The sequence below is a fragment of the Phoenix dactylifera genome, unplaced genomic scaffold (genome assembly GCF_009389715.1).
Source record: "Phoenix dactylifera cultivar Barhee BC4 unplaced genomic scaffold, palm_55x_up_171113_PBpolish2nd_filt_p 001571F, whole genome shotgun sequence".
Taxonomy (NCBI): Eukaryota; Viridiplantae; Streptophyta; class Magnoliopsida; order Arecales; family Arecaceae; genus Phoenix; species Phoenix dactylifera.
This window is the reverse complement of record NW_024068878.1, coordinates 1-12,582: the sequence shown is the minus strand read 5'-3', so window position 1 is coordinate 12,582 and position 12,582 is coordinate 1. Positions and strand designations below refer to the sequence as shown.

Here is a 12,582-nt window from a genome sequence, read left to right as displayed (position 1 = left end):
CATTCAGGGGCTAATACAATTCTACAACCCAGTCTCCTCATCAGAAAGAAAGCTACTGAACTCTTCAACCAGAACTTGGAAGTTTTCTCTTCAATCTTGATCAGATATTTCAAGTCCTTACTTTTTTGTTTTGCCCTCCTTTTCTGTTTTAAGCTACTTAACAATGTCATTGTTTTTTTGTAATCACTGTAATTTCCTTTCCTTTGTCCTGCTAGATGGAGGTTAAGGCAGCCTGAGGAATCAATATTGGAGCCCATTTCAGATCAATTATAAAAATTGGAAAATGGAAATCATTTGCAGTTTAAACATATTCCAGACACTTGGTGATTCTAATAGCCGACAAGATTATGTAAACTAACAAGGAGTTTTTCCAACCACCATGTCATAAGGCTCAATAAATTCTTTGCTTTGAAGAAAGTCCTAGAAATTGGTTTAGAAAATAAAACAAAACATTTCCATAATCCTATTGCAACAGATTCTCAATCTGGACCGTCCGATCCCAGCAGAAAAGCATTGCAGAATCCAACGGTCATGCCTCACGAATCACGAGATTCTCTAAGCAGTGGTCCCCATCCGTGCGTCCCACCGGATCAGGAGTGGGACCCCCCTGCTCTTACCGCCGGAAAGCTTGCTGTTTCACTTCTACGAGCCATGTTAACCGCGTTTCCCGTTTCCCTTTCGGAAGCTTCAGATGCACATGACTGCATAAAATATTTCATGCGAACTCCAGATCTGCCGTCCTTGGTTGCCACGTAAGGAACAGATCTTTTGTTTGCATATAAATTTCTATGCGCGTAGTGAAGCGAGCGGTGGGTCGCTGGGAGAGCGCGGCCTGCCACCGGCGCGGGGGGGAAGGAGCGGAGTGGTAATCCGGAAGTTTCTGCGAAGATCCATGTGCAATTAATTTGGGCGGCCGCGTGGCCGGTCTGAGGTCCCAGTCTCCTTGCTCCGTTGCGTGCTTTAAAAGAGAGATCCGGGCGGTGTCGTCTCATAGATTTCCAGACTTTCGACGCTTGTTCAGAGCTTTCCTTTCGTTCGAAGAATCCGATCGGAGACAGCGAGCGAGAGATCTCCTCGCTCTCCGTCCTCCCACTCTCTTTCCCGTTCTCTGGTCTTTGGATCGGATCGGAGCTTTTTCTTCGCGTGGAAGATGGGGTTCGTGTCTTTCGCTGGAAGAGTCCTTTTCGCGTCGGTCTTCCTCCTCTCCGCATACCAGGAGTAAGTTCTCTACTTCTTTCTTCTCCTCGTTTCCCGTCTTCCATTTTGATCGTGCTCTCGTACTCCTTTTGGGTCGTTCTTCGCTAGATCTGCTGTTGTTCTCGCTGGAATTGATCTGGAGGTAGCAAGGGTTTCAGGAGTCCTTGGTCTTTGCTTGATTTCTGGCCTTGGATTTAAGAAATATGGCGAAGAGTCCCGGGAAGAGGCTTCCTGGTTTCTGCTCTGTTTTTTGGGCAAAAGATTGATTTTCTGGTTTTCTTTGTGCAATAGGTATTTTTTTTTTGGTTGTCTTTATAGATATCTGCTTGGACTGACATGGTGCTGTGGCTCAGATCTGATGGTTTTGAGCTGAGGGATGGTTTTATTTTGTATTTTCAGCAAATTCAGCATTTTGAGCTGGGTTCGGAGTCTTGATTCATGTTGGAGATCCTATACAAGGCCTATTTTATGAAGATCGCATTTCTTTTTATATATCATTATGTCTACTGTAGATCTATTTGCGTTTTTAAGCTTGACTGATCTGAGTTAGAGACTTTGCCAAATCACCATATGTAGTTGGGAGACAAGGCCTGATGGTTATGGTTATTGCAGTGCGGGGGATTTGGAGAATGTGAAAGTTGCAATCTAGTATTATGATTACAGTTGAATGGAGGGAAGAAGCTGAGAATTAAGGAAGAAAGATTCTTGTTGAGAATGATGCATGTGATATTTGCTTGCTATTATTGAACTTTTGAATGTTGTTATCAACCCGGTAGTGTTGCAATTATCCAGTCTTCTTAAGGGAACTTTGTGTGACCTAAATGGTATTATTTGGGGCTGTGATATTAATTTTTCATGTAGTATTATCTTTTGATGAATTGAAAACTACTGTTGCTGATCATTTATTACCGTCTTAAATTCTTCATACCCAAGTGATGAATTTTTCCAATTCTGGAGAATTCTAAAATTCACATTGCCATTGTTTCTTTCACCTATGTAGATGCGTGTTATTTAGTAGAGGCCTACCGTGTAGGAAATGTTAGTTCTGTTACTACCATCTAGAGTATAGGCAGTAGTTATTGTCAATTGATAACATGATATTATCCAATATCCAGACAAATCTTATGAATGTCCTAAACTCCTAGTACTCGTAATGTGTAAATTGATCATCAATTTTTCAAGGTGTAAGTGCATGAGCTTTAATGTTTTCTGCTTGACTTGTAGTGTTAGGAAGTTATATGCCACATCTATAGAAGAAATATGTCATCCATTGCTGTCAGGCATCGCTTTTGTAGTCATGTTAGTCCTAACAATTATTAAAGGGATGATTTACCTTGAGGATATGTTATTTACGAACAATTATTCTGTATGCCTTTAGTTTATGTCTGGATGTCCTGATAACAGTCCATGGAATTATCCATTTATGGTGGATTCTGAGAAGTTATTGATGGGAGAAGCTAAATTTTTTTCATTTAGGGAAATTTTCTGATTTACAATACCAAAAAAAAAAAACATGAATACCATAAATCATGTGTTCAGTGAAGAATGCATAATTCCTTTTTTTGGTTGGGGTGGGGGGTTGGGGGGGGGGGGGGGGGGGTGTCCATCAAACTCTTCTTTTGGATCGTGCTTTCTCTTAAGATTCTGCTGTGGGTAGAATTTATTCACAAATAGCATATTCAAGCATCCAAGCAATCCCGTAAGCTTTACCTTATTAAATACTCTCATCCAATCTATGCGGATCAACTTGTATATAGAGCCTGAAATGTGCTCTAGTATTCTAGATTTCAATGGTCACGGTTCATCTTCAATTCATGTGAATTGTCTTGTTCGCTATTATCCACAGTGATTTCTCTGATCTTATTGTATTTATCTTTGTTGATTTCTCTAATCTTTGTTGATTTTTGTATGGTTTATCTTTGTTGATTTCACTATTATACATGAGTAAAAATTTAAAAGACAAGAAGGAATGAAACATGAAGAGAAAGTTTCTTGAGTATCATATATTTTATCTTTCATCCCCTTTCTTTCTACATTATATTTTGTATTGTTCAATGCTGAAATTCACCTATTGGGGATTCAGCTTTGTGGCCATTTACTCTAAACACAGTTTTTGATTGTTTTTCTACCTGGATATAGGAAGACCACATCTCCCAATCTGGAAGAAAACTGTTCTAAATGTATAACAACTGAAATTATACTGCATTATACTACAATTCTTTCAGAACTTGTGTTGATAGCCTTTCGGTACTCCACACTCAGGCTAACATCTTCCAATTCTTTGAATGAAACAATGAACCAGTTTCATGAATCGGCTGCAACATAGTGTCTTTTTCATGGTTGTTTTATTTCTTGCTTCATGATTGGGATAGAATCATGATTTGGACATGTTGCATCGCTAGGAGTTATTTTTTGGGGAAGGATTTGGATCAGGTGCAGCTATGAGTTTTTTGTTGTTCTTATCATCAAAAGTGTGATATGAAACCTGTATGTGCTTTTGAAGGTTGAAGCTTTTATTTACTTCCATATGGAGGCCTGTTTTAGTGATACCAGTGCAGGGTTTATTTTATTTATGTTGCTTGGATGGTTCCACATTTCTTGGATGGTTCCACATTTATTTATTTCTATGTTGAATGTTTGTCTGGATATATTGTCTACGATGTGCTTTTACCATATTTGGAAGGCATAATATGTTATGACCGTCACTTATCTGTCAAACACTTGGACTCTTATCATTTTTTTAATTGTAACTTTTGAAAATTGGTAGAGAAGTGGACCTTTCCAAGTATTGAGTTCTTGACCTACTTTAATAACATTAGAACTTAAAAGTGAGCTTTTTTTCTTTTTAGAGATTAGTCAAGAAAGGTATTAAAGTAACTTTGCAAATTGTTATTTTTCTTTAAAATAAAAAAAGGGCATCCTAGTACATGAGGCTCCTGCCGCTATGGAGTTTAGGGAGGATCAGATGTACGCAACCTTACTCTCGCGTGTGTTGAGCCTGTTTCCGCATTTCGAACCGGTGGCACCCTAGTCACCATGGAGCAACCTTTCTGTTGTGCCAATGCCTGTCCTCTGTTATTTTTCTAGAATCTTTTAGCTAATTGGAAGGTTTGGATGAGATATGCATAATGGAACACTTTAACAAATAATATCTCTTTTAATGTTTATTTGACACAAGATTTAAACATATCATTTTATTAAAATTAATTTTTTTCTCTATGTATCAATGTATTTCCATTTGTCCTCTTGCCAAGTCAAATACTTGGACATGTCTTTAAATCCGATTCTCATGTCCATCTCCATGCAATATTTAGTCTACATCTGACTGGGCAAGTTTTCAGCTTGCCTATTGGCAAATAATATATATTCCCTCTGTGCATTGCACAAGGTAGTTTCGGTACATGGAGCTATTTTGGTTTTTGTCAGATACAGTGTTACAGCTTTTCTTTGTAGTAAGTGCATCTCTTTCTGGTGCATTATCTTCTGGTGTATTATCTTCATTTGGTAAAAGGCAGATGTATCCCGTGCATGAAAACCACCAAGTATGATGCTTGGAGGGCTAAATATGGTATTCCGATTGGAACAAGCCTAAGATCTGCATTGGTGAAAGAATGTTAAATTAGCCTTCCATGCAATATGTTATATCCTTTGTACAAGAGTTAACTGTCCAGAAATTAATGAGTCTCCAGTTTGGGGATGCACTCTATTCATCATGTTTTAGTGACATGATAAGATGCTTTGCTATAACTTAACCATCAAAATCTATTGAATTATGATCCATAGGTATTTTAAGTTGAGCAGATCAAGGTCAGTGGTTGTGGTTTTTCAATTTATATGCTCGGTCAAACTAGCACAATTAGTACAGTATATATGCAACCACATTACACATAGCTAGATCACTGAAACATATATTTTTTGTTTTTTAGGCATTTTATGTAGATCATGATCAATGGTGTGAAATTGGATAGCGCGCACAAATTGATTTTGAACCATTGAATCTTTATAGAATATTTTGATGTTTGCCATGTAGTCTCATGTATCTGCATGCATCAGTGTATATGCAATATACTCGTGTGCATGTGTGAGTTGGCTAGTTAACCTTCCTTTGCTGATAATCTTTATTTTTCACTTGATGATATATTGACTGGGCACCTTCTTGAATGCTTTATATTTATCTTGCAATTCATGGGCATTTTGTTGCTTTGTGCTAAATGTATAAATCATGGTGTGGTCAGGTTCAATGAATTTGGAGTTGATGGTGGGCCAGCAACGAAGGCCCTTAGGCCAAAATTCAACCTTTTCACGAAACATGTTTCAACCCATCTTGGGGTAGTAGTGCCACATGTTGAGGTGATTACTAACTAATTCTTCTATATAACTCTTCATCAAGTTATGTTACATGAGTCACAAATATGCAGTTCCTAAATACTTGGTTGATTTTTTTTTGTTTTTTCTGACCAGATGAAACATGTTATTGCTACTACAATATTTCTGAAAGGGCTTGGAGGTCTTCTGTTCATCTTCAGCAGCTCTTTTGGAGCATATCTATTGGTTTGCGTTTCTTGTACCCTAGATTATTTAACCCATGTTCCTTAGATTATTTAACCCATCTTAGGGTCTCTTTAGCTATTCCTACAGGATTGGGCTGAAAATTCTGTAGGATTCGTAGATTTGGCTGTCCATTTAAGTATGGCCCTGGATCAACCAAACTCTATCTAGCCCAAATTTGGTAGGGGAAAAAAAAGTCCAATCCTATAGGATTCGCGGTCCATTTAAGCATGGTCCTGGATCAACCAATCTCCATCTAGCCCATATTCTGTAGGGGAAAAAAAAGGACCTCCAGAGTTTTTTTTTTTCCTTCCTGCAGTTTAAAGGCTAGGATCTGGACTGGATTTAGATAAGCTCTTAGAAAATACATGCTCTATGGGCCAACAGGTCTGATTTCTGCAGAATTTTCAGCCCAATCGTGTAGGAATAGTCAAATATATCCAAACAGGCCTTTAATTGTATAACTAGGGCGGTATGTGGTTCAACTGCTTTTAGCAGCATTTCCATTATGATATCTGGACGTGGTCAGTGGGGTCCCATTCATTATCAGATGTTCGGTTGGTCACATATGTTTCTGGTACTGTTGGGAATTGGCAGGGTGCCATGATTGTGTAAAAAAAGTACTTCTGCACAACCTGCAGATTGGACTACAAGGGTGGGCAGTAATTTTCTAGTACTCACACCCTGCGCTGTTGTATTTCTGAAAAGCGCATCCTATGTTTTGCATAATTTCAGCAAATGCTAATTACCTAGTTGAATTTGGGACTAGTAGAAATGCTGAAGTACTTGATGCTTGTGCAGCTTCTTTACCTGGCATTTATTACTCCTGTGGTGTATGACTTCTACAACTATGACATGGAGAGGCCAGAGTTTGTGCAGCTTTTCTTCAAGTTTGCTCAGGTGTGTGTTGTCTCTACTTTTTCACGTGACTGTCTATTCTTGCCAGGTCGTATGATTTAAAATTTTAAAACTAGAAAAAATAAATTGATTGCATTTGAGTTCTTGTTGCAGAATTTGGCTCTTTTTGGTGCACTACTCTTTTTCTTGGGGATGAAGAACTCTATTCCAAAACGGCAGCCCAAGAAGAAGGTTCCCAAATCAAAAACAAATTGAGTTGGGAACTTGGTGGCGCATGCAGTGTTAGGTTGGTGGGAGTCAGGTAATTGTCGATCTCTACACACGATGAAGCTACAGCAGCCATATCATCCTTGTTCCGTGCTTAACTTGTATCAGGTTCCATTTTGAGGGGCACTGCCCATTTGAGACGTGGATGGCGGATTTAGGTGTTTGTGTTTCTATTGTATTAATATTCCTGGAGGTTTGTTCCAGAGACTAGCTCTTTCTTTTGGTTGAAGCTCCTTCATAGTTGAGTTTATTTTGCAACTTAATTTAATTACAGTGTTCAAATTGTTTTTATTACCCAGTTTTGCCATTGGCCTATAGTTTCACGATGTGTCAAGGATGCTCATATTGTTGGACTTTCTCTTGGTCCTGATAGCTTTTGTGGAATGTGCATTGACACCCACCAAGATTGAAAGCAGTACCTGAGCTTCCGAATCTTGATATTGTGTGTTGAAATCTTGATTTTGTTTGAGGCAGTGAAATGTCGGACCAGCACTTTGTAGCCCTTTTACCTATTCAAGTCCTTGGCCTTTCACTTTGTGGTGCGTGAACATTTTGTAGTGCAGAACTTTTATTTTCCATGGTATGGGGAACATATGTAGTGTTTCAACTTGTGCATCTGAGGCTGCTTTAGTAGTATGTTGCCTCCTGTGGTGGGATATCATTGGTTAAGGTATGTACCGAAAGATAAAACTAGTTCAGGTCTGGGTTTTGTAGTTAACGAAAGGGGGTGAACGGCTTTCTTCTTCTCATGATGATGAGGAGCGAGGCTGATGGTTGTTGGTTTGTAACAAGGAAATTGTGGGTTTTGGGAGAGGCGAGTAAGAATGTCCATGGTCAGTGAGACACAGGGGGGGAGAGAATGAGTGAAAGGATCGAGGGTTGGAGCTGGGGATGGGCGTATCTGTCTCATCTGTCTTTTGATCAGCGTCTGTTTATTGTACTTGGCTGTCCATCTCTGCAGGGATGAGGATCAGGACCATCCATCGTCTGGATGGATCTTGCTAAATAAGAGAATTTTGGGTTTGGTCCTGCAGGGTGCGTCGGACCATGGCACCTGCATTTGTATCACGGGTGTTTGTTTAAAACCATGGTATATTAATTTCGATTTTTAAACCTGATTCGAAGGAAGGTGCATATGATAATCATTTAATTCGAAAGGAAGTAGTATCAATTAGTGGATGTTAGCTGGTTCAGTTAGTAAAATTACTGTGGATTGTTGTTATTAGTATTTTATATTTGTTTCTTGCATGCAATATGTTTAAAATCTCTCAATACATTAGGTGGGGACTGTAGGGCCCTCTGTAATCTTGTCCAAGAAAAAAAAAAGATTGACCAGTCCATCATTCTCATCCATTTGTATACTTGGTTAAGAAAAATTGACTTTTAAATTTATCTTTTAAAGCATCATTTTAATTTCAAAACCTTTTGTGAATTATTATCACTACAAAGATCTTAAAAAGATTTTTCAATTAGCTGGAAAAATCAAATGAAGGCTGCCTAGTGCCTAGGACCTAATTAAGGTCATTCAAAAAGAGGTTTTAGGGTGAGTGGAAAAACTTATCCAGCATAATTGGGGAGATGATCTCTAGCAATTTAAACATTTCTAGCATATTCAAGGGTATTGCTTACAATGACATTTTTAAGGATTGATGTGGATTGCACCAATGCAATAATTTAATGGCCATTCTATCAAAATATGATTCTCTCCTATGCCAGCAAGAGCCTAAGTGGAAAAGATAAATGAAGAATATCCTGGTTGTGCCATGTGGATCAAAATTTCCCCCTCCTTTTTTTTTCTCTCCGTCCGGTTTCTTGAGAGTCCGAACTAACTAGACCTTAACTAGAAAGAATTCTCTCTCCTGCATTAGGTATTATTTCAAGATGTTTTATACATGAATCTCTTCAAATATTGATGTAGGATGCAGTTAGCAAGAATTAATTACCAAGAACAACTAATCTAGAAAAAACAGCAATAACCATGGATACGATTCTTAATTGAAAGAACGTAAAATAAAATATACATTGCTATAGCTATTGATCGAAAAACATTCTCTGTAGCCCAAGTAATATCTATTTTTCAAGAACTAGAGATGATAAAATACAATATTATGATAGTCGAAACTATAAATTCACTGCTGTATACGACAATCCTTTGCTCATTATACAGGAGCAACTCTGGCTGATTTTTTATGTACCACGAAAAAATAGTTCGGCAATTTATAGTAATTTTTTCAAGTAGGTACAAGCTTATTGCCAACTCTTCCATTAATAATAAGCTCCCTTGATCGTGAAGCTTGCTCAGAAAATATTTTTTTTATGTGATTTTGGGCCTTTTAGAAAGAGCAGTAAAATCAAAATCTCATTTATATGAGTCTAGACATTTGTGCCCTATATGTCCACCTCATGTCTCATTGCTGGGTCCTCTTTGTGTACCATACGAGATTGAGGTCTCAGCATGCTTCTTTGGTGCATGGAGGGTGGGAATTCAAGAAGGCAATATTCTTAGTATCATATGATAATTATTGCTAACTTATCAAAATTGGAGGACTAGTTGTTGAGATTCATTGCTAAGTTCTACTCTTCTTAGAATTCATGTTTAGTTGATCATTTGTCTTAACAACTTTAGGATTAACGTCCATGTTAAGTTAGATTGAGTTTATCTTTAGGCTCAATGTACTGGAATTCATTTCTTAGTGGAAGTAGAAGATAATAGTGTTTTCATCTTTTAGTGGGAGATGATAACATTTTTTTTCTTGTAATAGGTGAGAGATGTATAGTTTTATTAAGAGAGAAAGAAAGTTGCATGAAGGATGGTAGCTTGATCTTTATGAGGTGTCTTTGAGGCAGGGGAGAGTTTTTGTGAGGCATTTTTGTGAGTAGAGCCGGACTCAATATTTCGGTCTTCATTTTCCTTTGAACAAATTTATTTTTGCTCTCTCAATTTTTTTCTTCCTTTGTTGCTTGATTTAATTAGTGTTTATTCTGGATCATGGACCGGTGTGTTTGATCTATACTAAGTAATATGCCATTCTACATGGTATCAAAGAAAAGTTGGATTGTGATCATGCAATTTGCAGCTTCAACCAGATTTATTCAGAGTGCAGTTTTTGGAGCGATGACTTGATTATTGGTGGTTTTAAAAATCATTATTCAGCATAATTGTAGAGTTTCCAAGAATTTGTTGTGCGTGGGAGTAAATGTGTAGGCTCTATTATGATTCAATATTTAGATCGTAATGGCCTACTTTACCAACATCAACATGGCTGCTTTTGAATAACATCAATTATTTAATTTGGAAGTTTTTAGTCAAAGCATATCTGATAGGATAAGATTTATGAGATATCTTGGAAATGTCAATGACGATGCCAACAGATACTTCCAATAATCAGGTTGTAAGGAGAAAGTGATATTTAAATCTAAGAGGTAATGTGGATTATCCAAGCTATGATAAATAGAAAAAATTATCTCTATATCCAGGATATAAAGGAGCTAAAGAAAATATGAAATATTTTTGCAGCTACCCGCTCGAGATTCATCAAGGTGAGATATCTCAAACAAAAGTTGCTTGAAGAATGGATTTAGTTTCAAGCTTTCCCAAAAATCTAAAAGAAAAGCAGAATTGGTTCAAAGATAAAGATTTGAAGCAAATGGAGCTTGATCGGTTGGAGCCATATTAAGTTAGGTTGAACTTGATAGGCTTAATATACTTAAGTTTGTATTTTTAGTAGAAGTAGGAGATAGTGGTGTTTTCATTATTTAGTGGGAGATAGTCATAGTTTTTCTTGTAGTAGAAGAGAGAGTGTAGTTTAATTAAGAGAGGGAGAGAGTTACGTGAAGGACGGTAGGGAGATCTTTGTGAGGCATCTTTGAGGTAAGAAAGTTTTCATGAGAGAAGCCGAACTCATTGGTTTAGTCTTTATTTTCTTTTGAACAAATTGATTTTTATCTCACAAATTTTTTCTTCCACCACTGTTGCTTAATTTAATTGGTGTTTATTTTGGATTCTAGGCTAGCATGTTTGATCTATACTTAGTTGCATGCTATTCTATACTAGTTTTAAGGAAACTTTGATATAAGCGTAACTCTTCTTTCTTAAAAATCTGAATTTTTTTTACAATTAAATAACTCATAATGTTGTCTAGTACATGATAAATATGGTGTTCTAAAGGGATGGCAACCATCAACAAATGTTCATAGATTTGGTAATCTATATGTGGTATTCAAGACCTTGTCAAGTTCCATCTCCATGGACAGTCAGGGATGACTAGATAATTTCAGTTTTGTGAGACCCTTGGCTAAGCTTGGTATTGCTTAAGCACAAGACCCTATTTATATTGATATAGGGTATTAAATCTAAACATATGTGATCTATGGGACTCCAATAAGCAACGAAATATGGAGTTGATGTCTGAGATCTTTAGGGAGGACCTCTCTTGTACTATTACCAATGAGCGAGCTAGGGTGATCAGAGATGTTGCACGAGACATTGACTTCTTGTTCAATGGCAATTCATGATACTATTTAGACTCTAAATCATAGTAGGTTCTTGATGAAAAACTTGAAATGATGTATTTGGTAATCTAAATATCTTTCAAGAGTTTGGTAAGTTTGGTGGAAATTGAATTGGGTAAGTTGTATTGTAATACTATCTTGCTTTGCAGGGTTTGATCTCCTAGATCATAAGCACCATATGGAATTGGAAGAAAAAAGACATCTAGCGTATCTCATTGAAGTGCCCTTTGATAGGGTGTAATATTGTGGAAATCCTCAGATACCTTTTGAAAAATATTTATGAGATTGCTAGATAATGATTTATGCTTGATGAGTCATTTGGAATGTTAGAAATGATCCTAAAAGACATCTTTCTTATGCACCAAGACTTTTTGTTCTTCTCTACCGCACATATAATTCGAGAATAGCAATCAAACAATTGATTCCCTGACCAACATTAGTTGTAGCATTGACAAACTTGCCATTTGGATCTCCACTGTCCCAAGAGTTGCTAATATATTCTTTTAGCTAATGCTCGTTGTTACTCTATTTTGAGATTCTAAAGAGTTAATTCCATTTCTTACCAACAAGAAAAGGGATGTCTACCTGCCTTATTATGGAGAAATTGTTGGGAATTGTATCCCAAAACCAATTTTTTAATTGTAAGAAATTGGATTATGTATATGTTTTATTAAAATGAATAAAAATTTATTCTAGCATTTTTCTATTCATCACAAGTGATACATCTTCAAATTGAACTCCTGTGTATTGTGATGAAGTTCCTAGGACTAATTTAGTAGATAAAGGAGGTTTTATTATTTAGTCCTTAAACCAGTTCACGACCAAATGATGAGCTGTCAATTGGACGATAGCTATGTCAAGCATAGGTCGTTGTGTGCCATTTAGTTGGTTGTCCTCTTAAACCAAGGAGTGTGGAGACATTGTATGGCATACAGGTGAGATGTAGCAGTACATCGTCACTGAACAGTGACTCACCTACGGAATCTATTACCGAAACTACTTGACTTGCTTTCCGACGAGCTTACTGCACTCCACTGTCGGGAGTTAGCTTGTAAAGCGTATGGGCATAAGTACCCCTTAGACCTGAGACTATCACGGTGACTTGCAAGCAACTCACTGTACTTAGGCACTAGATGACCTGAATTTTTAATTCAGGGATTGGAAGGATGTTGGGTGCAGTCAATTACTCGCGAAGTCTAT

General features: G+C 37.3%; 1 protein-coding gene across 1 annotated transcript; it reads left to right on the top strand.

The window, feature by feature from the left end:
- Positions 1-818: 818 nt before the first annotated feature.
- On the top strand, positions 819-7,213 carry LOC103697836. The gene is made up of 5 exons (XM_008779776.4): positions 819-1,218; positions 5,433-5,547; positions 5,659-5,748; positions 6,547-6,645; positions 6,757-7,213. Exons 1-5 carry the CDS (start codon positions 1,151-1,153, stop codon positions 6,856-6,858), a joined length of 474 nt encoding a protein of 157 aa, XP_008777998.1. The 5' UTR covers positions 819-1,150; the 3' UTR covers positions 6,859-7,213.
- The last annotated feature ends 5,369 nt before the right edge of the window (positions 7,214-12,582 follow it).